The sequence below is a fragment of the Leptonychotes weddellii genome, chromosome 4 (genome assembly GCF_054177405.1).
Source record: "Leptonychotes weddellii isolate Sample4059 chromosome 4, ASM5417740v2, whole genome shotgun sequence".
Lineage (NCBI taxonomy): Eukaryota > Metazoa > Chordata > Mammalia > Carnivora > Phocidae > Leptonychotes > Leptonychotes weddellii.
The window spans coordinates 157,431,969-157,459,035 of NC_138372.1; the positions used below are offsets into that span (position 1 = coordinate 157,431,969).

The 27,067-nt window shown below is 40.3% G+C and overlaps 2 protein-coding genes across 6 annotated transcripts in view; one reads left to right on the forward strand and one right to left on the reverse strand.

Annotated features, from left to right (window-relative positions):
- Positions 1 to 11,101, reverse strand: part of WASHC5 (WASH complex subunit 5) — a 58,852-nt gene extending 47,751 nt beyond the window's left edge. For all 3 annotated transcript variants that reach the window (XM_031034765.2, XM_006739561.3, XM_031034766.2), the window contains exons 1-6: positions 10,935 to 11,101; positions 5,381 to 5,692; positions 4,762 to 4,907; positions 3,664 to 3,748; positions 2,964 to 3,064; positions 307 to 499 (exon numbers count right to left, since the gene is read on the reverse strand). In XM_031034765.2, the coding sequence (XP_030890625.1) occupies positions 307 to 499; positions 2,964 to 3,064; positions 3,664 to 3,748; positions 4,762 to 4,907; positions 5,381 to 5,566 (711 nt within the window). In that variant the 5' untranslated portion in view covers positions 5,567 to 5,692; positions 10,935 to 11,101. The remainder of the gene's footprint in view (positions 1 to 306; positions 500 to 2,963; positions 3,065 to 3,663; positions 3,749 to 4,761; positions 4,908 to 5,380; positions 5,693 to 10,934) is intronic.
- Positions 11,102 to 11,148: 47 nt separating this feature from the next.
- NSMCE2 (NSE2 SUMO ligase component of SMC5/6 complex) overlaps positions 11,149 to 27,067 on the forward strand; it is a 197,897-nt gene continuing 181,978 nt past the window's right edge. The window contains exons 1-2 of one of the 3 annotated variants that reach the window (XM_081816537.1): positions 11,149 to 11,281; positions 14,772 to 14,942. In XM_081816537.1, the coding sequence (XP_081672663.1) occupies positions 14,786 to 14,942 (157 nt within the window). In that variant the 5' untranslated portion in view covers positions 11,149 to 11,281; positions 14,772 to 14,785. Of the gene's footprint in view, positions 11,282 to 14,771; positions 14,943 to 20,680; positions 21,152 to 27,067 lie in introns of those variants that run through there. The other 2 variants (XM_081816538.1, XM_081816540.1) reach the window with 2 other exon arrangements.

The window sequence follows — 27,067 nt, forward strand, 5'->3', positions numbered from 1 at the left end:
TTCATCAGCGATGGACCCCAGCAGCAAGCTCGTAACACACACTCAATAACTCTTTCTTGAATGAATGACTGCAAGAATGCATCTTTTTTTCCAAATATAGATCAAATGCCATCTTCTCCCTGAAATCTCTAATTCTGCCCAAATTATTGTCCCTCTTTCCTCTATCACCCCATAGTACAGCCCCCCAAATTTGAAATTTTTTAACTGCTTTTATTCTTTTGAGGAAGAAGGAAGGGAAGGAGTAATTGAGGAGGAAAGTGAAATCAATCTTTTAAATACTAAGATCTTGACAGGTTTAATCCCCACCTGGTTGTAAATATCATCAGATCTCAGTCGACCAATGACCATACTGATGAAGGCTTCATTGATAGGCACTCTCTGGAAGTAACTCTCGGGATAGTTGGGTGGTCTTTTGGCTCCTGGTTGGCTGGAATAACCTGTACTTCGGAGCAGCTTACAAATATCATCCATATTTGAATCAGCAGAAGATCGAGCAGCACTGAGCCATGTTCACAATGGGGAAGAAAGGGCCAGACAAACCGCACATATTAAAAACTCAAAAGCCAAAAAGAAAAGCAGAATTTCATTATAACCTGACTTTATGTAGTTTCAGATAAGACTTTTGGTCAATTTATATCCCTAAGAGTCACAATTACATTTTCAAAAAGCCTGTTATAGTACACTTATAAGATTCGAACATCTTATACATATATATACATAGTTATACGTATATATAGTTATACATATACATACATATACATATATATGTATATACATATATACACATAGTTACATATATATACATACATATATATATAGATATGTATATACACATATATACAGTATTAGTTATACATATATATATGTAGTTATACATAAAATAACTATACATAGATACAGTTAGTTCTATGTTAAAGTCCACAATCCCTTTTCTAAAATCCTTAGGGCTGGATTTGTTTCAGATTGCAGCATTTTCCAAATATAATAAGTTAATAGGGTATATACGATATATACTCTAGTAGGGTCTCAATTGGCATTACACGATCAACACACTGATATTTCTGCAGTAAAATTTATGAATAGTCACACAAGTGAGATAAATAAGGACTACCTATAGGCTTGCATCTGCTCTGACAGGTTTTGACTCCAGATGATTTCAGGTTAGATCAGCTTTGCTGCCAAAGGAGTTACTACGTGCATGTATACGTGTGTGTACGTACGCATGTATTTTTTTTCAGAGCTCTTTGGATTTCAGAAATGCAGAGAAAGAACATGAACCAGCAGCAACATTTTGTAAGTTAGAAAATAATTTTAAAACGTGATGTCAACTTAAAGTGGGATATGTAATAACTGGTTCTTTCTTGGCAAGGTGCACCTTCTACAGAGATTTCATCAAAACATCTGTGGTTTTCAGGGTGGTGTGGAGTAGTAATCCCTCAGGGAGACTCAAAGAATCTTAGATTTGAAGATGACCTCCTATTTGATGTAAGAATCTCCTTTCCCACAACTCTGCCTTACAATTGTTCAGTGTCATTGCAGTAATGGATCCTCACATTCTAATGAATTAGCTGTTGTACCCAAAGGGACAAAGCCGGATTGTCAAAGCTGGGCTTGATAAACAAACTTTTATTTTTTTTTACTTCTTATTTTCTTTACTGTTTTTGTTTTTCCATGTAATTTTGGAAATATATGCAAGGCCATTCAAAGTTCATTGTAAAAAACATGGATATTAAAACAGCTCGTGGCCAAACTGCTGTGAATAAATCACGCACGCTGGTGAGCACTCTCCTCACATACTCACGAAGCTGAAGGAAACAGGCTAGTTGAGTAGCCTGAAGTGAATTTACGGCTGACGAGGCAGCAGTCCCAGCTGCTGCTGAAGAGATGATGTCTCCAACGATCCCTCTCTGTCGAGGATTTGCCCCTTTGCCCTATTTATTTTACCCTAATTTCTAAATTTAAGAATGTTAACTCAAGTCTGTGCATCTTTTAACCCATGTTCCTGATTCCTGCTTATCATCTGTTTCTTCCCTGAATCGTGACTATTTCTAACATTGACCTTGTATCCCGATTTTGACTCATTAATTCAATAAATTGAAACTTGTGTGGTAGATACTGGAATTACAGAGCTTTAAGGTGGCTTCTGATTTAAAGACCCTACTTCTTTTTTTTTTTTTTAAAGATTTTATTTATTTATTTGAGAGAGAGAATGAGATAGAGAGAGCATGAGAGGGGGGAGGGTCAGAGGGAGAAGCAGACTCCCTGCCAAGCAGGGAGCCCGATGCGGGACTCGATCCCGGGACTCCAGGATCATGACCTGAGCCGAAGGCAGTTGCTTAACCAACTGAGCCACCCAGGCGCCCAAAAGACCCTACTTCTTGAAGTCACAGCTCTATACAGACATACAAAACACGTGATCGTGATATGCGCTGTTGTTTGTTTTTGTTTCCACATATACATACGGGTGAGAATTCACTTCCCACCTAACCCAGAGCGATACCTTTTCAAAGTCATCAACCTAAAAATGACAACAGAAAATGTATTCGTTTCCCTACACCCGCCAAAGAGTAATACTTAAAAACATAAAAAAAGAATATTCATTAGACTTCCAAAATTCCCCAATTTATCTATCTTTAAAGTAAAGAAAATTCAGATTCCTTTTTTTTAAAAAACTGAGGTACCACCGTGGACATGATAATCTATTTATCTCTAATAATCTATAATATAGAGGCTCTTTTACATATAATATATAGATTATATTACATATAGTCTTTTATTATGGTGATGATATAAAATATAGAGTAATCGTTACATTTCTACACTATGTTCAGAAGACATAAGGACCCCATACTTTTCATTTTAGATCATATCACTGCTGTTCCCAGTACAAGTAGTATGGAAACCTACACTGCATTTTACCAATAGCAGTGCTTTTGGAGGGTGCAGTCCCAGCCCCAGGATACCTGTATCGATAGTAAGAGACCAGCATTCTCTCTCTGACTTCTCCTTCAATCTTTTGGTCGATGACCAGCAGCATAACTCCATATAAGTACAGTGCTTCACACTATGAAGAGAGGAAGAAGGTGGTCAAACTCACAGGAGTATATGTTCTTTTGGAATGAAGTTGACGAGGGTTAATTAAAAAGAATCACTTTGTTCCCTTTCTTCCTCAAAGCTTTATATTACAAAGAGAATGCAGGTTTCCCCAAAGGGTTCTCACCTTCTGTATAGAATGGGCTTTGAAAAGTGTATGTGAAATAAATTTAAATTGCAGTGATTACCTTTCAGGTGGCCTATTTTTGATATTTGGCTTGGGACCCCAAATGGAGTTCCTCTAAATCCTTTACTTATTTAACATTTCTTAAACGATTATTACGTACTAATTTCTAAGGCTAGATGTCTGCGATGTGAAAGATAAGATAGGATTGTTACACTGAGGAAGAAGCTCATAACCTCCACACAATTTCTACTTCACTTGTAATTCTGTTCAGAGTCTACTATGTTCTAAATTCAGATACTGTCCATTGGACGAAGATAACGGTCAGTTTATTTTGCTTCTCTTTAAAGAAGGGTACTTCGCATGTCTTTGGGACTTACAGGAAAAAAAGTGATGCTAAGCTTGACATTCTTGACTTTCTATTTTAAATGGTTACTATTACTTACTAGAAGTTGTTTTCCATCTTCATTGAGAAGCACAGTTTCTAAAGTTTGCTGAATATAAACACCTTCATTGAGATCATCTAGATATCTAGAAATGAAACCCCAGAGCAAGTTATTCATTCTAATGAAAACTTGAACACCTTTGAAGAAGGAATGTAAAGATTTTTAAAAGATAAGGCAAGATACCAGGCATTCTGGCCTTCAAATAGTCTGTGGCCCTTCGTGCTCTTAAGAATGCACTTGTGAGCTGGAAATCATAGTCATTTAGGGCCACAGGTTGCTAATACTGGCTACTCCAAGTAATCCCTAGTCTTGATTTATGAATTACAAATATTTTAGGAGTAATGCTATAAAAACATGGAATAGTTAATTTAAAAGCTGATGAGTAGTGAATTCTTAAGGGCTGAAAGGAAGAGAATACTGTGTAGTTAGGGATAAGAAGGAAGCTATGGTTACCAATGCTATAAAAATAAGTTCCTTTCTCTCCTCATATATAAGATACTAAAATATGGTCATAAACTACAGGATTGAAAGCTATATGACTTAATACAGAAAACAAAGTGATGGTTGCCAGAAGGGAGAGGAATGGGCGGGGGGTGCGGGGGCAGGCGGTGGGCATGGGCAAAGTGGGTGAAGGGGAGTGGGAGGTACAGGCTTCTAGTTACGGAATGAGTAAGTGGTGGGGATGAAAGGTCCAGCACAGGGAATATAGCAATGGTAGTGTGACAGCGTTGCATGGGGACAGATGGTGGCTACACTTGTGGTGAGCACAGCATAGAGTTATCAAAACACTAGGCTGTACAACTGATGCTAATGAAACAGTGTGTCAACTATACGTCAATGAAAAAAAAAAAGAAAGCAAGCCATATGACTTAGTACAAACCAAGATTATTATACTACTTCACAAGAGAAGGAAAGTATAATAAAACTCTAAAATACTTAAGATGACTAGTGCCAGAGGAAGGAAAAGACAATTATGCATGGGAGAGGCATGGGAGAGGCGGGGAGATTGTGCAGTAACTCAGAAAGATGCACATTTTCTGGCATGTCCCTTTCCCACTATTTACTATCAGAATAAGCTATTGCTAAATTAATCAATACCTGTTTAAGTCTACAATATATTTATGCACACTTTGAAATGCTAAATAAAATCTCGTCACAATTTCTATGTTGTTTTCACGAAATTCTTCATCTAAATCCTGTAGCTCTGGCTTAGCTTCCAGCTTGCTTTCCCATAATTCTGGACCCTGAGAAGAAAAACACATTTATGTGAAATGGCAATAAAAGCATACCTGTGGGTAACAATTTCTAAATAGTCTTTTAAACATTTGCTCTTATGCCTTAAAAGGGATATCGAAAATTGAAAGCAGAGCAACAGAAGGTAATGAAGATAACAGAAGCCTAGATGCAAAATCCCTTTGGAAGAAATGAATTTGAACTCTAACCATGATTAGCATGCTTTTAAGTGTGGGGTACTTTGTTGTGAAATACATTACACCAAAGTTATCTTTTTAAAAGTTTGAATATATTATGTTAGGGCTTCCACACAATACATTTATATTATTTTCAAGTTAGTTCGTTGATACTAAATTTGGTTTAAAACCTTTCCTCTTTTAACTCTTTCTCCATAATTACTTCACCCTTCAGCGTCTCATGGTTCCCAGAGAAAGCATGCTTTTATAGACAATACAGTGGTAAAAATGCTATGGAGGAGGATTACCTTAAAATAGCTGAAATCAAATATGATATCTCCATATTTCTGTTGATCGGCTCGGTCTCTGTACCTGAACACGGCAGGAATAAACTCAGAAAGCCTCAAAAGTTCAGCAATGATGGCGTTGCCACAGGAAACAATCCTTAGGATTGCCTGGCCACAGAGGTTGTTCTCAGCTAGAAAGTCCAACATGGTGAGGATGCTGTACTATACTCAATGCCTGGGCAGCAGGAATGTTTCACTGGCTTCAGAGCTGGGGTCTGTAAATCATTAGATGAAACCAGGTCTGCTGACAGATTGGCTGCTCCATTAAAGAACCTGTAGCCCGAAAGAAAAGTATAAAAATCTCTACTTTAAAGGGAGTACATGTAACATATATATAAGATTTTTCTCCCAAGCTCACTTAAAAAAAATTAAAACAAGTAACGAGGGGCGCCTGGGTGGCTCAGTCAGTTAAGTGTCTGCCTTCGGCTCAGGTCATGATCTCAGGGGCTCCCTGATCAGCGGGGAGTCTGCTTCTCCCTCTCCCTTCCCCACCCCAGCTCGTGTTCTCTCGCTCACTCTCTCTCTCAAATAAATAAAAAATCTTAAAAAAAAAAAAAGGAACAAACAATGAGTTCCAATATGAGGGGAGGGCATTTATCCTCCACTCTTCTACTTTTCCATGTCGAGGGACTTTGCTAAATGAACACTCTTGGCCTCTTTTTCGATCCTTTAGCCACTTCTCCCCATGAGAAAAGACCTGATATAGCTGATCCCTGAGCTTGGGAGGATCCAGTGAGCATGTGTGCTTAAATGTGCCCTAAATTGGGCACTGATTATTAAATTTTCCTTACAGGAGTTGTTTTACCTTTGCTAACACTTGTTTTACCTTCGGAAAAAGAGAACTATGTCTTCAAATTCATTAGAATTAGGCGAGGGAACAACCTTTAAAAATGTGTTTCTCGGGGCGCCTGGGTGGCTCAGTCGTTAAGTGTCTGCCTTTGGCTCAGGTCATGATCCCGGGGTCCTGGGATCGAGCTCCGCATTGGGCTCCTGCTCAGCGGGAAGCCTGCTTCTCCCTCTCCCACTCCCCGGGCTTGTGTTCCCTCTCTGTCTCTCTCTGTCAAATAAATAAATAAAATCTTTAAAAAATAAATAAATAAAAATAAAAATGTGTTTCTCATATGTCAGGTATAGGAGGCTGTTGTTATCAAGGCTAATACATGCCTGAGAAATACTACTAAGTGACTCTAAGGACAAATATTTCATGCTAAGCTGTGGAGAAGTTTTGATTAGAAAGGTGTCTTGGAATGGTATCATTAAAACTTATGAAAGTAAGTTTCACACCTAGCAAAATTTAGAGTAAAACTGCAACAACTATGTCCTCATTCAAGGAACAAACCAAGAATGAGTCAAAAGTTGATTTCACCAAATTGTGACTTTGATAATACAGTAGCTTGTACTTCACAGTTGACTTTCATAGCATGATCTTAGAAAAAGGTAATTTTTGCAAAAAATGTTCAAGGCAGCATTCATTTCCCCAACAGCTTCTTCCAACTCTTTTTCAAATCATTATCTTTGGAAGTGTTAATTTTGTCATCATCTTTCTTGTATTTCTCTCTAATTGTTAATTTAGCTAGGTCATCGTGGTCAACTTCATGGAAGCCTGAATTATTTTTCAACTTCATGAAGGCCTGTGTACTTCCCAAGATTTGCACTTGCATTTCGCACTGGTACTGTATTCTATCATCATGACATTAACATTGAGAAGACTGACCAACAAAAATAAGAATTCAACCTAACAGACCCTTTAGGACACGAATATCTGAATAAGAACTAATCTTACACATGGTCAACTCATTAAAATTTTTATGTCAATGCCAACTTTTATGTTCATATGTAATCTTCTAGCTGCAGAGACTCAAATAGTGAATGATGAAATAATGAGGACTTCGCCACACACAAAACCAGAATGTGGAAAGACTTTTGACAGGAGAGGGCCTCCTTTGCAGCCCAAGAAAACATTACCCAACCCTTGTCTCATCTGTTCAAAGTTCGCTCATGTTAAGCTACCTAGTATAGTTATCTAGTACATGAAAGCTTTGTATAACCCTTAAAGGTTTTCTTTTTTTCCTTCTGTAAGTCTCTTATTATTGATTCAATACTTCAAAATGTCTTAATTTACCGGGATGCTGTTGACTCTCCAACAAGAATTTCCTCCCTCCTTTTCTTTTCTTCCTATAGAGGAGGAAACAAGCCGATCCTTATTTTCCCACTGCCCCTGAAGCTAGGTTAGACATGTGACTCAATTTTGACCAGTGAGATGTAAGAGGAAGTCTATGGTAGACCTTATGGGAAATGTATTCTTTTTCCTCTTGCTACAAGGAGAGAAGCATATGAAGAGAAATTTTTCTCTCTTTCCTCTGGCTATCCCTCTCCTTCTTGCCTTTGAATGTGGTCCAATGAACAGGTCTTGCCTGACATACAAGGTGACAAACCTAAAAGAAAAAAAGCCAAAAATCTGCAGATTGTGGTTTGGAAGGAGAGAAAGAATCTAAATTCTGGTTGATGTTATTGACTCACTAATTCAACTGTGGCACTCCTTACCTCTGTAATCCCTGTAAAATGAACTATGTTTTGTCTGCTGCTAGTTGGCTTTTGGATTCTTTACAGGTGGAAGCATTCCTGTTGATATAGATTCATTCATTCAACAAATATGTACCCAGTGCCTACTGTATGTCAAGCACTGTTTTAGGACCTGAGGATACTGCAGAACAAAACTAAGTTCTTGCTCTCATAAAGCCTGCATACTATTAGGAGTGGGGAACAGATAATAAATAAATGCATTATGTATCAGGCTGTGATCATTGCTGTGAAGAAAAAGCATGATAAAGAGATGGAGTGTGTGTGTGTGCTGTTTTACATAGTTTGTGAAAGCCTCTCTGATAAGATATTTGAGCAGGGACCAGAGGAAGTGAGGAAGCAAGCAGTAAGGGTATTTGAGCGTGGTTAGCAGCCTCTAGGACAGTCCCTGGTGACCTCCATCTCCTTGTTCATGCCCTGTGTGGGCCCCTTTCCTTGAGTGTGACTTACTGACTCCTAAGGAACAGAATAAGGTAGATGTGAAAGATATGACTTCTGAGATTAGATCACAAAAAAATGGTGACTTTTGACTGGGGCACCCTCCCTAGCTTGTTTGTTCTGGAAGAAGGAAGCTGTCATGTTGTGAGAGAGCCCTGTGACGAGGGAGAAGCCTGCCAACAACCACTTGAATGAGCTTGAAAATGGATCCCCGCCAACCCCAGTTGAGCCTTCAGATAAGACGACAGCTTCTATTCACAGCCAGACTACAACATCCCAAGAGCCCCTGAGCCAAAGGCACTTAGCTAAGCCACATTATGGATTCCTGACCACAGAAACTATAAGCCAATAGATGGTTGTTGTTTTTTTTTTTTTGTCTTAAGCCACTAGGTCTTGGGGTAGTTTGTTATTTTACAATCGATAATGATCTGGGAGAAGGGCATTCCGGCAGGGTTTACAAGTAAATGCAAAAGCCCTAGGGCAGCAGTGTGCTAAATGTGCTTAAGGAATAGGCAAGTGGCTGATGCAGATAATTTCATTTTTTTTGAGTAAACTCTACCCCCAACGTGGGGCTCAAACTCACCCCGAGATCAACAGCCACATGTTCTACTATCTGAGCCAGCCAGGCACCCCAATTTCATTCCACTTTTTGCATTGAAATGGTCTGGCTGGGAAAATGAGACAAGGGAAGGGGGAAAATAATGGCAAATGGGGGAAAAAAAAAAAGTCCCTGAAGTCCTCTGAAGACACAGGTCTAAGCAGGATGAAACTCCAGACACAACTGTAAGGCAAGCAAACTATGTTTAACGGGTGTAAACTGCTACCAGATTTTGGATCCCAATATAGGATAGACAGTGCGACCAGGGAGAAAAATATCTTAAAGCAAAACAACATTACCTGCCTTCTTCCCCTTCCCCCCCCCAAAAAAGGGATGAACAGATACACTCAGCACCTGCATGCAGACAGTCAGGTTAGCTTAGTCCTGGGATAATGACATAAGTCAAGACTTTTGTGTGTTTACCTCTTATTTTAATCCTTAAATCCCTACACTGTAGGCAACATTTAAAATATTATTTGGTTAGAGTATTTGGTAGATACCCCATTGTTGGTTGAAAAACTTGCCCTAAAGAACAGAACCTAAGAACCAACATTAAAAATGTTTAATCATGTTGCAGTGATCTCAGAATTCGGTGGCTTTATAGAAGGTGCTAAGACTTAGTTGAAATTTAGAAAAATCACTCTAGAATGAGGTGCAGATAAACACTGTAGAAGAACCTAAATTAAATCTTCCATTTAGTGGTTCTCTTGGTGCTAGAGATGAAGAAAATTCACGAAGACCAGTTTTTCTCAGTATAGATGGTATTACTACCAGGCATGAAATGAAACTAGAGATCCCACTCAATTTCCCACTTTTCTTTTACAGGCACCCCAAAAAGTAGCTGTAACTTATTTTAAAGAATTTGTTATGGAACATTGGTTTTCAGTTTGGAAAATAACCCTAGACAAAAGACAACATGTTTCAAGAATGCAGCATGGCATCATCATACCAATTACCCAATAAATACAGAATCTGAAGGAAATTAAATTGTCCTGGGACAAACCACTGTGTGCCCTACTCAGAGGACAAAAGAAGACAGGTCTATTTTTATCCTTTCATAAAACCTCAGTTCCATAAAGGAAGCACTGGTCTCCACTTATCCATTATCAGGAACAAAACGTAATGGTTGTTGATCAAGGTAAAAGTGACTGACAACTCTTTTCCAGAAAAGTTCTGAAACAAGCCTGATCACTCTAGTCCCATTCATAAATCCCGGAAAAGACAGGAGAGGGAAAAACGGAAGGTGTTTCTGGTTGTGGGCAGGGGCAGTAAGACCTCTCCCTCCCTTCTCATGACCCCATCACCTATGTTGGAGGAAACTCATTCCAACTATGTTGGAATCAGGAGATCCGGCTCCATTACGGGCTCTGAGACTTGGTTTATGTTTTCAACCATGCCCATAAACCAGTCAGGACCCTCGGAACTGTTTTCCTAAATGCAAAGAACTTCGGCACCAGCATGACATAGGTGAGGGAATTAAGGTGCACAGAGCAACAATGACTTGCTCAAACTCACAGCCGAAGGCAGAACTAGAATTCAAACCCGGGTCCATCAGACTCTAAAAGCCCTCGCCAAACGCTCCGTTCTCTCGAGAGTAAATGGAGGAATAACACTGTCTACCCAGCACGGTTCCTGGAAACGTGGAACGATCAGATGAGGGCCAAGCAGCTGAGCATCATTCCCCAAAGCGCCCAGACAGCGTGGAAAACCATTTCCACCTAACTGGAGATGGAGAGCCTGGACCGCAGCCCCGCCGCTGGAGGGCCCTCAGTTCGCCAAGCCGGGCTCCCCCTCCAGACCGCACCCCACGCCACTGACGCCCCTTCGGCCCGCGCGGCCCGGCCCGGGGCTAGGGAGGGGCAGAGGGACGGACGGAGAGCGCATCCCGCCCCAACTCACCTGTCACCCGGGCCGCGCCACGGCGCACGTGTGGGGCCGGCGATCGCGGGCGAGGTCGGCACCCGGGTCCCCACCCCTTCCTCTCCGCACGGGTGCCCCCTCTATCCGCAGCCCCCGATCGGCAGCCGGCCGGACCCCAGCTTCCGCCTGTGGCTCTCCTGGCGGTCACATGACCAGAGGGGCGGAGAGCGGGGCGGGGCGTCACGTGACCGCTGGCGGGCGACGGCTGATGACGCCCGAGCCCGCGCTCGCAGTTTCAGCGACTGGGGAAGGGAGTTGAGGAAGGAGTTGGGGTCCGGGTGTGGGCAGTCCGGGTGCAGCCAGACCGAGCTGGGTCGGGCATCCAGGTAAGGCGGAAGCGGGGGGTGGCGACGGCGAGGGTGGCGGGAGGGGTCGCCTCCCTCTCGGACGCTCCGCGGGTGCCCTGAGCTGGGGTCTGTCCGCCTGGGCTGTGGTCCTGGCTCTTTGCACGTCGAGCAGTGAGGCTCGGGCAGGCTGCCTCCCTCCCTGAGACGCCATCTCTCCATCCTTCGACCCGAGTGGGGGAAAGTTCACGAGTTCTTGATGCAGATTAATCTGGTTTGAGCTGTCTTTAAAAGCAGGGCCTCGGACAGGTCGTTCAAATAAGCTCTCTGGGCCTCAGTTTTCCTTTTGTCTTCTCTAAATGGTTGTGAACCTTAGCGATAGTGAGAATGAAGCGCCAGGGCAGCAGTTTATGGCGCACTGTAGGGGACCTCGGAAAGGTGGTTGCTGCTTTTGTTGTAACTCTCCTCAGTTCTTTATTGATCGCCTGTTTTGCATGAGGAACGGTTTTCTGTGCTGTGGAACATGTCGGAGTTGTAGTTTAAGCTGCTCGCAGGGTGAAGGAGTGACAGCCATGTGAACAAATAGTTGTGATGATTGTACTGAGTTTTATAAAGAAGTGTATGTGTATTTGAGGGAGAGAGGGGGGTCGTACTAGCATGAGGGAGGGGACAAGCAATTGCTTGTACGGATCAGAGAAGGTTTCATAAAGAAAGATATATCCTTGCATCTTGAAGAAGGAGATACAGCTCTGCGTGGACTTGTACAGGCCCCCGTGATTTGAAGGAGATTCAGCATAATGTCTATAAATTGTTTGCTCTTTGCCTCCCACTGTCCTCTGCAGAAAGATGAGAGAGGGAAACAGTAATAACTGGTCCTGCCTGAAGCCAGTCTTAGCCCCTGCTGGGGTCTGAGTATGTGTGTCTTTCTGCTTCCCCCATTCATAAGTTGAAATGCTAGTACCAGTGTGATGGCATTAGGAAGTGGGGTGTTTGAGAGGTGCTTAGGTCATGAGGGTGGAGCCCTCTTGAATGGAATTAGTGCCTTTATAGAAGAGGCTCCTGAGAGCTCCCTTGCACCTTCTACTGGGTGAAGACAGAGTGAGAAGGCACGGGGCCTATGAACCAGGAAGAGGGCCTTCACCAGAACTTGACCCTGCTGGCACCTTGGCCTTGGACTTCGCAGCCTCCAGAACTGTTGTGAGATAAATTTCTCTTGTTTATAAGCTACCCAATCTGATATTTTGTTACAGCGGCCAGAATGGCCTAAGACAAGGCCTGTTAGGGGAGGCAAGATAACATGCTTGGGAAAAACTCAGGAAACCTTGTTTTAAACTTTCTTGGAAACCATAGATAGGTACAGGGAACAAAGAGATTATTGTTATTGGGGAAGGCTCTAAGAGGAGGTTGATTTAAACCAAGGTTTCTCAACAACTGCATGATTGACAATTTGGGCCAGATGATGCTTTGCAGAAGGGGGTGTCCTGTGAATTATGAACTTAGCTGTACTTAGTAGGAGAAAGAGGGAAAAGTGCGTCTACTCCATGTAGTCCCTTTGCTTCTCAATCTGAATCTTTTCCCTGGAAATACTCCAGAATTACAGAAGGAAGGTTTTTCCCAAGGTCTCTGCAAATGTAGAATTTCGTTAGAGTAGTGTGAATTTTGCATGCACATAATAAGGATAGCTACTATGTGGTAGACATTCTCCACTTAGCTTGGATTATATTATTCCTTATATGCATTGTGTGTTTTGTCAGCTCCATCTGCTATTAAAAAATAGTGTAGACTGGAGGCTTAAACAACAGAAATTTATTTTCACAGTTTTGGAGACTAGAAGTCAGAGATTGGGGTGCTAGCATGGTTGGATACTGATAAGGGCTGTCTTTCTGGCTCTCAGTCAGCCCCCTTCTTGCTATGTCCTCACTTGGTGGAGAGAGAGAACTGCGGTGTCTCTTCCTCTGCTAATAAGGACACTAATCTCTTCCTGAGGGCTCTACCCTCAGGGCATCTAAACCTAATTATCTCCCAAAAGGCCTCTTCTCCAAATACCATCACAATGGGGGTTAGGCTCTCAACATAAAATTTGGGGGGAGATGCAGTTATCTCAGTGTTCTCCATGCTTGTTTGATTCTACGAATCACCTGGGGCAATTCATAAAAATACGGGTTTCCTCGTAGTGTCCACCAGGGACTCTGGTTCAATAGGTCTGAGATAGTACCTATATATAAATCTATATTTTTAATAAGATTTCAACGATTCTTAAGATCAGACAAGTTTTAGAAAACTGTAACATTTAATTTACCTTCAATGATGCTGTGAGATAGATACAGTTACTTCCTTTTTACACGAGAGCAGATTGAAGATAGAGAAGGCAAGCAACTTAACCAGGGTTGTGCAATTTTAAATGGCATGGGTGGGACAGAATTTCCAGGCATCTTTGTCCGGTGTCCATTCTCTCAAGCACTACTCCGTATTTTTGCTTATAGTGTTATAATGATGAAGTTGATGTTAAAATTTGCTTCCACTTTTAAAGATTTATGTGCTGGGCATTATTCTGAGTGTTTTATTGTATACTTTATCTCATTCAGTTCTCACAGTAATCCTTGAGGTTGGCACTGGATGATTCCAATTTTAGGAAGGGAAAAATGAAACACTAAGAGGTTAAATAATTTGCCTGAAGTCATTCAGTTACGTGACAAAAAGACACAAAAGTGATGTGTCTTTGTGTGATTTTGTTTATTCTGTCTAGTGTTCTTTAAGCTTTATGGATTTGTGGGCCTGTAGTTTTGATCAAACTTAGAAAAATTTCTGCCACTATTTTTTTTTTTTTAATTTATTTTGAGAGAGAGAGTGTGTGTGCTTTGAACTCAGATAGTCTGGTTCTAGAAGCTGTATGCTTGACCCTTACTCCATATCGCCCCCGTATTTTACTCTATAATTTAGAGAAATTCTGCTTTTACTGACAGAGTCTGGGATCTAACCAAGTCTGTAAATCTGTTGGAATCCAGAGGACTGTCAGGAATATATACAATATCTATATATAATATATGTTTTTTATTTATATTTATATATTTATAGTTTTCAGAATTCAGTATGCGTATATGTCAGGTAAGTTAAAAAACTACAGGTTTCGAAGTTCTCCTTATTAAACTATTTTATTATTACTATTTTCAGTTTTTAGAAAAATGCATCATACAAGTAGTCTACTTTTTCTAACCCCTTTATGTTTTAGGTTTTTAAGAACTGTGCTGTTGTTGAATTCTTCAGAGAACCAAGGAATGTTTTGAAAGAGGGTATTCTCCTTCCTTTGAAAAATGCAGACACTTAGCTTCCCTGTGTATTGAGTGCATCTGTATTTGGTGGCCCAGATAACAGCACAATGCTTTGGTGTCCCCTCCAGGGATATAGAATGTATATAATAGTGTGGCACTTGTGGGCTATTAGATACTCCTATGGATGTGTATAGCAGTGTTATTTTCCTATGCAGTTATTATTCTGACTCCTAAATATTATTTCATTGTGTTTGAAAACTTAGGTAATAATTTCAAGATGCCCGGACGTTCCAGTTCCAGTTCAGGTTCAACTGGTTTTATATCCTTCAGTGGTATAGAATCTGCTCTCTCCTCTTTGAAAAACTTCCAGTCCTGTATCAGCTCTGGAATGGACACAGCTTCTGGTGTTGCCTTGGATCTCGTGGAAACTCAGAGTAAGTAACAATTAAAACTTAATTCTTTTGTGTCTACTTTGGGATAACCCTGTATGGAGGCATTACTCTAGGGATGTGAGATACTGCTGACCTTTCAGGTGTTCTTGGGATAGTCATTTCATCCCTCTGGGCATCGGTTTTCTCATCTTTGTTCTACATATACCACAAAACGATGTACTGAGGATGAAATGAGCTTGACTCATTTGTGTGTCTTCGGATGGTTACGTGCCAGTAGAAGCTGCACTGGAGACTTACAGGCTGAAACATGAAGGTTCCTGATCTCAAGGAGCATACAATCTAAAGTATGTGACATTTGTGAACTGTGAACTGTAAGGTATGCAAATGCATTAATATAAAGTTATAATAAAGTCATTTTGCAATAGTCTAACTCTGTTCATTCTTGATTACTTGGTAGACAGGCTAAGCTTATGCTAGGGATACGGGCAAAGGAAGGCCTCTTCTAAAATAGAAGAATTCAGCTTTGATGAACTTTATCAACATTTTTCGATCAGAAGACTTAGAAAACTGTTAACTTGCTTTCTTTGGATTAGGGTTGTTTTTATTTTATATTATATGGAGGCAGGGGAGCAACAGTATTTTTGTGTCGTTTTTAATATCACTGGTTTTCAACGATTTGATTGTCATGTGTCTTTGTGTGATTTTGTTTATTCTGTCTGGTGTTCTTTAAGCTTTATGGATTTGTGGGCTTGTAGTTTTGATCAAATTTAGAAAAATTTCTGCCACTATTTCTTTTTTCTTTTTTTTTTAATTTATTTTGAGAGAGAGAGAGAGACAGTGCATGTGCAAGCAGGGGGAGGGGTAGAGGGAGAGCGAGAATCTCAAGCAGACTCCATGCTGAGCGCAGAGCCCTACCCAGGGCTCGATCCCATGAACCTGGGATCATGACCTGAGCCAAAATCAAGAGTCGGATACTTAACTGACTGAGGCACCTAGGCGCTCCTGCCACTATTTCTTCAGATAGTTTTTTCGTCCCTCTTCTTGTGAGACTCTAATTATATGTGTGTTAGACAGCTTGATAATGTCCTATAAGTCATGAGGCTTGGTTGATTTTTTTTTCCGGGTCTTTTTTTTCTGTCTGGCTTTAGTTTTAATAGTGTCTGTTGCTATGTCTTCAGGTTCATTGGTCTTGTCTTCTGCAGTCTCTGTTGTTAATTTTGTGCAATGAATTTTAAACTTCAGATACTGGATTTTTCAACTCGACATAAAAAATTAAATGGAATCTTCTGTCTTCTATTTCTCTTCATTATGTTCAGGTTTTCCTCTGTATTCTTGAGTATATGGAGCATATTTATAATAGCTGTTTTAATATCCTTGTCTGCTAATTCTGTCATTCCTGTCGCTGCTTCTTCACATGGACATTGTGTGTATTATGTTGTTGAGTGTTTGGATTTTGTTGTCTTCCAATCAAGAATTATGGCGTTTGTTTTGGCAGGCATCAAAGTAATTTGTGGATTAGGCTAATCCTTTCCAGGCTTGTTGTTAAACTTTGTTAGTGCGGGTCAAGTTAGTGTCAATTTATTTTAGGGCCAATTCAGCCTGGTTACAAAGCTTGGCCTTTCTGCATCTCTGTCTATTGCCCAGAGGGTTCTGTGAGATAGCCCTAGTGCTGGGTGGAATTCGAAGGTCTCCCGGTGCTGGGTGAATCCTGGGAATTATTCACTTTATAGCTCCCAGCAAGTGTTTCTCAGCGGTTTAGGATTGAGGAGATCTCTGCAGATCCCTAGAGTACTGTCTCTGCGTAGCCCCCTCCTGGTGCTCTGTCTTGAAAACCTCTGATGTCTTAGCTTCCCCGAACTCCAGTCTCTCTCTCCTGGTCCTTCAAGACTTTCGTTCTCTGCTTGGCTTCTTCCTCCTTTGTGCAGGGAGGCAGGCGACTGTAGGACTTACCTGACTTGTTTGTCCCTTTCTGTGGGGCTCACGGTTCTGCTCTGGCTGTGGTCCCGCTGAGAGCAGCTGTCTCATATGTTTTGTCCAGCTTTCTAGTCCTCACTGCAGGACAGCCAGTTCCATACCAGTTGTTCATTCGTGGCCAGCAGCAGAAGTCACCCATAATTTTTAGTGGGTAACCTCGCAGGGTCTTAACCCTCCCCAGCCTGATCTGTAGTCTATTTTTGGATCTTTGGTAGGTGACCTGGATAAAGGTCATAATAAAATCTTCAACCATAAGAAAGAACAGCTGGAGTATAAACCAGTTGACTGTGTTGTTGGACAGCAGTGAATGGATTGGGAGAAATTAAAGTGCAGAAGAGCATGTGGGAAAGTCCATGAATCATCTTCATAGCAGAATGATTCCCTTTTCCTCTTAGCCTTATAAGATTAGCACCCTTTCTGTTTACCTTTTGGGTTCCCCAATTTCATCACAAATTAAAATGAGGTTTGTTGGAAGAGGTGGTAGTGATCACTTAGGTATCATTTTCTCACTTTGTACTGTATATCTCTTGTTGCTATATTATTAAATTGTTGGTAAAGGGGATTCTTGTTCCCAAGCACTTGGAAGGGGTGACGTGTATTGTTTTGGTATATTCCTATACCAGGTTGCTGTCCCTATTCAACTTCTAGCTCATTTGAAATGATCACTTTTCCCTGTGTTATGTTATAGTGTGTGGTGTCCAAGCAATAGACTCTTACTGCCACCATGTCTATTTTTTTTTCTAAATGTGTTGGTATTCTGGGAATACTTTCTTATTTACCTAATAGTAAAATGAAATTTGTTGCATTAGGAGATTTTTCAAGTAGCTGGGGCTTATTTTTCAGATTTTTAAATTTATCATATACTTTTCTGCTTTCTGAGGCAGAAGTACTGACTTAATTTACCAAAATTGTTGTTGTAATTATCATCTTTAAGCAATTAAATTTTCAGAAGCCCTTTAAGTTTAGTTAAATAAAATTGAGGAATGGCTCTGTTCTAAAATGTTAATGTACCTCCTGTTGTGGCCTCTTCTTATGCCTCCATGCCAGTAAAGGAAGGTTTGAAAAGAACAGGGTTTGTTTTTTTTAAGATTTTAAAAAAAATTTTTTAATTTTTTATTAGAGAGAGAGCAAAAGCAGGGGGAGTGGCAGGCAGAGGGAGAGGGAGAAGCAGGCTACCCGCTGAGCAGGGAGCCCGACGTGGAGCTCGATTCCAGGACCCTGGGATCATGACCTGAGCCGAAGGCAGACGCTTAACCGTCTGAGCCACCCAGGCGCCCCGGAAAAGAACAGTTTTTCAGAAACTCATCCTATTGAGGGCAGTTGCTCTTAAAAGGTTAGAATTAAATAGTTGGTCTCTGTATATTTAAAGTAATATTTTTAAAGTACAAAATCAAAAGTAATCAATAGAGCCAAGTCTTTGAATTTCCTTTATATACTTATGCCACTTGTATTCATGTCTGTGATGTTACCTGTCATACTAGAGGCTTGGGTTTGCAAGGCTACCTTTTCAGAGTTGATTTTTTCCCCTCCTAAGTGATAGGTTTGCAGTTTGAGCCACAGGATAAGGGATGGCACTTAATTGTGATGATGTGGAAGTGGCCATACTGATCTCTTGATCCAGTTTTTTTTTTTACTTCAAATATGTAACTCTTTAATTTTGAGTAAATAGATACTTATTAAAATTCAGAGTTTTTTTTTTTTTCCAAAGAAAGGCATACTATAAAGCTGAATTTAAAGATTTAATTATTTGTTTGAGGGGGGAGGGGTAGAGGGAAAGAAGAAGCAGGCTCCTCACTGAGCTGGGAGACGGATGCGGGGCTCAATCCCAGGACCCTGAGATCATGACCTGAGCTGAAGGCAGACGCTTAATGGACTGAGCCACCCAGGCGGCCCTATAAAGCTGAATTTAAAGAAATGCAAACTTGTAGATAGATTATGGGACTGCTCTTACTGAACCCTAGGTGTTTTAAGTTCCTATTGGATAAACAAGTTCTCCTCTAAGACCTAAGTAGAAAAGAAACAGTTTAGCAAGGCTTCATCAGATCTGCTTTTCTCCTGATTATTTTGTAACATAATTGCACAGAGCAGATATATACAGTGGACTTTTCTGTGTCATCTATTTTCATTAGGGTAGATGATTCTTAATTTAAAAAATCACCAATATTCAGGGCGCCTGGGTGGCTCAGTTGGTTGAGCATCCAACTCTTGATCTCGTCTCAGGTCATGATCTCAGGTCTTGGGATCCAGCCCCATGCCAGGCTCTGCACTCAGTGGGGAGTCTGCTTGAGGATTGTCTCTCTCCCTCTCCCCCTCTTCCATCTTGTGCGTGTGCTCTCCCTCTCTCTCTCTCTCTGTCTCAAATAAATAAATAAATAATAAATGTTTAAAAAAAGAAATATCTTGGGGTGCCTAGGTGGCTCAGTCGGTTGAGAGTCTGCCTTTGGCTCAGGTCATGATTCCAGGGTTCTGGGATCGAGTCCCACATTGGGCTGCAGGGGAGCCTGCTTTTCCCTCTCCTCGTGTGCTCTCTGTCTCTCACTTACTCTGTCTCTCAAATAAAGAAATAAAATCTTAAAAAAATTAAAAGAAATCTTTTAAAAATCACCAATATTCTACCTCCTTGGCTTTTCATGTGTTAGATGAACCCCACCCCCACTTAAGATACAGTAACATGCCATATCCTGATATCCTGAAACCAGTTAATCTTTTTCTTTGTTTCATGGAGTCTTTTGCATTTATATTGTATTTTGCTTTGTTAATGTGTCTGATCTTCCCTTTGAATCTGGTCTCCTGGGCAGAGACCTCAGAGAGCTCATCTCACATTTTCAGAGGCTTAATGTTCATCAGGTGTTGAATGTATATAAATTAGTTAGTAAGACTCTTCTCCAAATAGAGCTATTTGAATCCACTATATAGAAAATTAAGTTGTTTTCCAAAATTAGAAATTGAGCACTTCTGTTAATTTGTAAGCCTAATTTTTTTAAGACTTTGCATTTAATTTTTGTGTAAGAGTTAATTAATCCCGTGGTTCTCAAACCTGAGGGTGCATCAGAACCACTTAGAGGGCTTGTTAAAACACAGATTGTGGGACCCCACCACCAGAGTTTCAGTAGGTCTGATGAGCCCAAGAATTTGCAATTCTAACAAGTTACCAGGTGATGCTGATGTTAATGCTGCTGATGCACCACAGCCAGACTTTGAGAACCCTGGTCTAATCCTCATTTCCTTTTTGGCAGGAAATACACACCACTAGGTGGCACCAGAATACTTCTTATGAGGTAGCCATCGGCCTTAGGGACGTTGTTGAATGCAGACTTAGATTGTGCAAAAGGAACAATCACTAAATTGTTGAAATTTTGTAGCCTAGAGCCCGAGTTAGTCCATATATCTAAGAACACAAGCACATGTTGACTGCATCAGACCAGAGAAACTATGGGACTATTTTTTTTTTTTTTAAGATTTTATTTATTTATTTGACAGAGAGAGACACAGCCAGAGAGGGAACACAAGCAGGGGGAGTGGGAGAGGGAGAAGCAGGCTCCCCACAGAGCAGGGAGCCCGATGTGGGACTCGATCCCAGGACCCTGGGATCATGACCTGAGCTGAAGGCAGCCGCTTAACCAACTGAGCCACCCAGGCGCCCCAAACTATGGGACTATTAAGGTGACATTTTAAGATGAACTTTTCCAGGAATGAGGAATAACCAACCGCATATCTCCACTACCTTCGTTTTCAAATATGCAGGTTACTCATTTTCATTTAATAGTGATAGATGTAGACCCTGTCACAAGGTAGAAATAAACACCGCAGCTTTATTATTTATTATTCCAAGTTACTGGACCTTGATTTTTGTTGTTGATTACATTTAAAAACTACTCTAAAAAGGCTTACACATTCTGTTCACATAAATAGGTCATTTTGTCCTTCGACTAGAGGGCTAATTGTGTTTGGGACAGTTTTAGGAGGTTAAAAGGTGGGACATGTGCTTTCCCTTTCCTACTGGCTTCCTCGGGTAGAAAGTTGAGTAGTTTCCTTTTTAAGAGCTGGGGCGAGGAAATTCTGGGCAGTTGTTTGCCTTGCCTCACCTCTTGTGGCTGTCATTCTCACCCCATAAATTTCCAACCATCCCAGATTTTCTTTCTTCCACTGACTGTAACAACCTGAAAGTTGGCATGGTTTCTCCGCATGATGGAAAGTGTGGAAATCATTGCTTGCTGTGCTCTCCTGTTTGCTAAGCTCTCCTGTTCACAATGGGATGTCACTTTCTGATACAGTCTGTGAGTCATATTTTAGTTTTTTTTTTTTTTTTTAAAGATTTATTTATTTGAGAGAGAGAATGAGATAGAGAGAGCATGAGAGTGGGGAGGGTCAGAGGGAGAAGCAGACTCCCCGCTGAGCAGGGAGCCCGATGTGGGACTCGATCCCAGGACTCCAGGATCATGACCTGAGCCGAAGGCAGTCGCTTAACCAACTGAGCCACCCAGGCGCCCCGAGTCATATTTTAGTTTTTGAAGCAGAATATGTATAGTATCTGAATACCGTCTGGGTTTCTAGGCTCTTGAGAATAATCTTTCTGTTGATTCTATTTTTTTTTATCTTTGGAGCAAAGGCATGAGTTAGGTTTTAGTGACCTAATAGGGTATGTAAATGACTAATACAGAAAAAACTGAGTAGGAATCACTCGATCAGATTTAAAAATTAGACTAGCATTTTATCATGTATCTTTTGATCATTGGAAAGAATTAAGGCTAGTTTAATGTTAGGCAAAGATGACAGCTCAAAGCAGAAGTAGAACAGACTTTAGGATCCATTTTGAAACATCAGTTTCCTTTATAGAAAATAAAATTTTGTCTGGTGCTAAGCCGAAAGGAGCTTTTGTTAGGTTGGTGATTAACCGTTGAAATCAGTTTATTTTATTTTATTTTTTTTAAAGATTTTATTTATTTATTTGAGAGAGAGAATGAGAGAGAGAGAGCACATGAGAGGGGGGAGGGTCAGAGGGAGAAGCAGACCCCCTGCCGAGCAGGGAGCCCGATGCGGGACTCGATCCCGGGACTCCAGGATCATGACCTGAGCCGAAGGCAGTCGCTTAACCAACTGAGCCACCCAGGCGCCCAAAAATCAGTTTATTTTAAAGATTTTATTTATTTATTTATTTGAGAGACAGAATGAGAGAGAGAGAGAGAGCACGAGACGGGGGAGGTCAGAGGGAGAAGCAGACTCCCCTCTGAGCAGGGAGCCCGACGCGGGACTCTATCCTGGAACTGCGGGATCATGACCTGAGCCGAAGGCAGATGCTTAACCTACTGAGCCACCCAGGTGCCCCGAAATCAGTTTGGTTATTTTGGAGAGGACTATTTTTTTTATTCAGGCCTATATCTTCTGTCTGTACTTTACAACTGAAATTATATATTTGTGTTTTACATAAATGTAAAGTGTTATTTATATACTGCAGCACTGTCCAATAAAAATACAGTGTGAGCCACATGTGCAATTTAAATTTTTGTTATCCTCGTTACAAAAGGTAAGAAAGATAATTTAATTTTAGTATTATTTTATTTAATCCCATATGTCTAAAATATGATTTCAACATGTAATCAGTATAAAAATTGAGTTATTTTTACTTTTTTTTTTTCTGTACTCAAGTTCAGAATCCTGCAGTCCATCTCAGTCTGACCAGCCACATTTCTTATGCTTAATAGCCTCATGTGGCAGATGGCTGCCAAAATAGGTATCAGAGGAGAGCAAGAATCTGTAAGGCTAGTCACATCAACTAGTTTTGCAGGTTTTTAGTAGTTTTGGTGACTATTCACATCAAACCAGTTGGTAAAACGAGATAATACCATTTATTGATTTTTTTTTGTACTTGTCACTCCCCTACCTCTGGTATGATTGGTATTTTAAGTTTTCCCCCAAGTTGTTTAACCAGCTTAAAATTACTTACTTCTGGGGATCCTATTAATATTTGATGCTGTTTGAAATGTCATATGCTGATTCGACTCCATTCCTACAGTACTTTGATATTTTGTAACTAATGTGGTAAATTAGTTTCTTATGGTATTGGGCAAGCCAGAAAGGTCAAGCCTCTTAACTTCAGCAGCCAGAATACTCTAGTTGCTGTAAACAATTAAGCCTGTCAGCAATTGACCTTGGAAATGCTAATTTGCTTGTCCCTGGGTGCTGCTTCCAGAGACAGGCTTTCTCTCCTGGGGATGGGAATTAAAAAACTCAAGTTTGGAGAAGTACTAGATAGAACACTGGGGCTAGCTCCACCCACACCTGCTTTTAGCTTCGTTTTTGCCTGTTACCAAGTTACAAGAGGAGTGTTCCTTGCAAGAATTTCTTTGAAGGCCTTGTAGAATTACGTCTAGACGGACATTGAGAGGGAGCTTCATTGACCTTTGGCTCTACCCTTCCCCATCATTCTATGGCACCATTTGCTGTAATGATGGTTGATTAAGAATGATTTCATCACAGTTTCATTATATTTCTTAAAATAGGGAAGGCAACTTTTATCAACCCCTTTGCTTTTGTATTTATTACTGCTGTTGTAGTGGCCGATCCAGAAGAAGGTAAGGTAAGGAGAAGTAAATGTTGACTGGAAAAGTTACACCCAGGGAGAAGTTACAGGCAGTATTGAGTAGATAGAATATTTATAAAATCCAGAGTTACTGTTTCTAAACTGGTGGTGGTAGCAGCTTTGCTTAAAGACAAAGATTAGGGTTCCTTTTCTTTGGCACAGAGCTCAGGCAAAGTGATTTTTCTCCCTTTATTGTACAATGCTGATTCAAAACAGTTATTTGAGTTTGGTTGGTTTTCACTTTTCTTAGGTCACTTTATGTTGATCAGTCACCAATTACTTATTGGCCCATGCCCTCAAGAAGCTAATAATTGAGTTAGCAGATTAGACAAATATATGTAAAGATAAGGAGAACTTCATAGTAGTAAATGATTTGTTCTAAATGAGATTATGAGCCTGTCTGTCCCATTCATGACTTTTTACCTTATGACCTAGCAGCCTGATTTTATATCCAGTAGGCATAAGTCTTTTGTAGGCTCTGCTGATTAGGCAACTTAATAATAGTGGACACAGTGCTTTCTGTGTGCTGGCCATGCTCTAAATGCCTTATGGGTATTCATTCATTTAATCTTCACAACAATGCTATAGGGTAGGTAGGTTACATAATTCATTACTGTTCAACATATGAGTACACTGAGCCTTGAGGTTGACCGAGGATTATGTACCATTCTCTGGAAGGGTTATTTTATCACAATAACCAATTTCAGATTGGAAATACACATTTTCATTATTTCCTCCTTGTATATTCTCAATCCATTGTTCTTGTCTGACTTTCCCCTTCTCAGTTGCAGTAAGCTTTGAGATAAGTCCTCTTATCTGCTCAAGTATTGCCTGTGCCTGTGCTCATTATAGAGACAGCCCTTTTGCTGAGTGCTGTCACCATTGTACCTGAAGATGAGTTTCTCATTAAAACAATTTGGAGAGTCCATTCTGTGCTAATTCTCATTATTGACTTCTAAGGTTCCCTTGCTGAGCTTACAAAAAAAAAAAAGTTTTGCCTAGGATTGTATTTATAAATCTTAATGACCACGAATTGTCTCTAGATCACTGTTGTTTGATCATGTCTCAGGCTGTGACCAAAGCATCTGGCGTTTATGCTCTGCAGATAGTAGCTATTAATTTCTGTGCCCATTTTAAACCATAGAGCATAGTTCACAAGAATGTTCGTGATGTCACCGGCTACACCCCTCTTTACACTCGGTATACGCCGGTCAGAGAGACTGGATTTAGTTCCACGAGTATGTGCTCTCTCAAGCCAACTTGCCTGTGTTCACAGGACTTCCTCTCCGTGTTGACTGCTTAGAAGGCACCTATTCGTCTTTCAAGGGCAAGCCTACGTATTCTCTTTTGTCTGCAGATATTCTTCTCCCACCCAGACCAAACTGATCTCTTCTTTGGTTTCTCTGTGTTGGCCAAGCATTCATCCTTCAAAACAATAGAGCACTTCTTTGCATTTAATTATTTATAAAGTCTATATTCCTAGCACTAGATATGGGAGTTTGAGAAAGTCAGTTAAGAACATCCTGTTTCCTAATCAAGTTTTGGCTTTCTGTCTGTGTTTCAGCTACCCAGTTCTGCCGTAAACAATACTAAATGAATGGGTGTTGACCAGTTGCAGGCTATACTTTACTGACCCTTGGTGGAGACAACAGTCATACTGTGATAGTCTCTTTTCATATATATGAGGTGAAGAATGGGTTAAATTTTACACAATCAAAAACATAGAAGTGATACCTGAAAACGGGATTGTGGAGACGACAGCAGAAATATTCTTGCAAATATCTTTTTTTCCCCCTGGCTAATTTGTTAAATTACTGGTAGAAAATAATTTCTGGTTTCACATGAAAGAGCATAATGTGAGCTTTGACAGCTTCTATATCAAGCTTCTATATCATGTGAAAATTCTTACTTGTAAAGGTTTTCGAGGCCTGCATGTCCATATCAAAGTGCATATACTTAATTATATTTTAATTTTCTCCTTTCCAAGAGCCATTTATGTTTTTTGAAGTTAGTCCCACCAGTATTTACTAAGTACCTATTATCTGACAAACACTGTGCTAGAAATACAAAGATAGGAAGATACCCTCAACAAATTTCTAGATCTTGTTACAGCTATTTTCTTTCTTAATAATCCCATGAAAGTGAAGTAGTTGTTTGACAGATGAGAGAGCTGAAGCTCAGGGGGCTTAAGGGATGTGCCTGAAGTTACAAAGTTTAGTTTGACTGGTTGCTACTCAAATCAAGACAGCTTCTGCTCTGTGCACCTGCGCACATGCATGCACACACACACACACACTCACTCATTCTTGTGTATGTCCTCATGTCCTCTGCCAGTCCTAGTTGCCTTTATCGGTATTAGGTTTGGTGCCATGAGTAAAGAATCCCTCATTATGGGATGCAGTTATGCTATCATGAAATTTATTTCAGCAACTTAGGGTTTATCACCTTAAATTCACCTTAATGGGATTTTACTCATGCTAACCTCGTTTCTTTTTAATCCCTCCCAGTTAATCACTCCTCTGATCTCCGTTAGCTGTTTTATCCTTTTGTTTGGTGACTTTTTAAAAATAACAGCTTTATCGAGATATAATTCACATACCATATAATTCAAGCATTTAAAGCGTATAACTTAGTGGTTTTACTTGATTTATTCAATTTTATACCATCTTCATCACCTCTAAAAAAGGAACCCTGTACCCTCTAGCTGTCACCTATCTGTCCCTCCCCATTCTCCTCAGCCCTAAAGGAGCCACTGCTACTTTCTTCCTCCACAGATTTGCCCATTCTGGACATTTACTGTAAATGTAATCATATGTGGCCTTTGTGACTGGCTTCAGTCACTTAACAGGATGTTTTCAAGGTTCATCCATGTTCAAGCATATATCGGTACTTCATCCCTTTTTACTACCAAATACAAATAGTATTCTACTGTATGGATATAGCACATTTTATATATGTATTCAGCCATTGATGAATATTGGATTCTTAGTAATAATTATCTGGATATTATTAAGAAATGCTGCTATGAACATTTGTGTATAAGTTGGTATCTCATTGTGAGTTTGATTTCCATTTCCCTGGTGACCAATTATGTGGAGCATCTTATGTACTTATTGGCCACTTGTATATCTTCTCTGGAGAAATGCCTATTCAGATTCAGCGCCCATTTTAAAAATGAGTTATTTCTGTTTGTAGTTTTGAGTTATAAGTGTTCTTTATATGTTCTAGATACAAGCTTATTATCAAATACATGATTTGCAAATTTTTTCCCATTCTTTGGATTGTCTTTTTATTTTCTTGGTAGTTTTGAAGCATAGAAGTTTTTAATTTTGATGAAGTCCAATTATCTACTTTTTCTTTTGTCGCTTGTGGTTTAGGTATCAAACCTCTAAGGACCCATTTCCAAATCAAAGGTCATGCAAATTTATCCCTATTTTCTTCTCTAAGAATTTTGTAGTTCTAGCTATTACATTTAGATCATTTTGAGTTAATGTGTGGTGTGAATTAAGGGTCCAGTTGCGTTCTTTTGCATGTGGCTATCCAGTTGTCCCAGCACCATTCTTTCCCCCACTGCACGATCTTGGTACGGTGATGGAATTCTGTGTACCTGTCT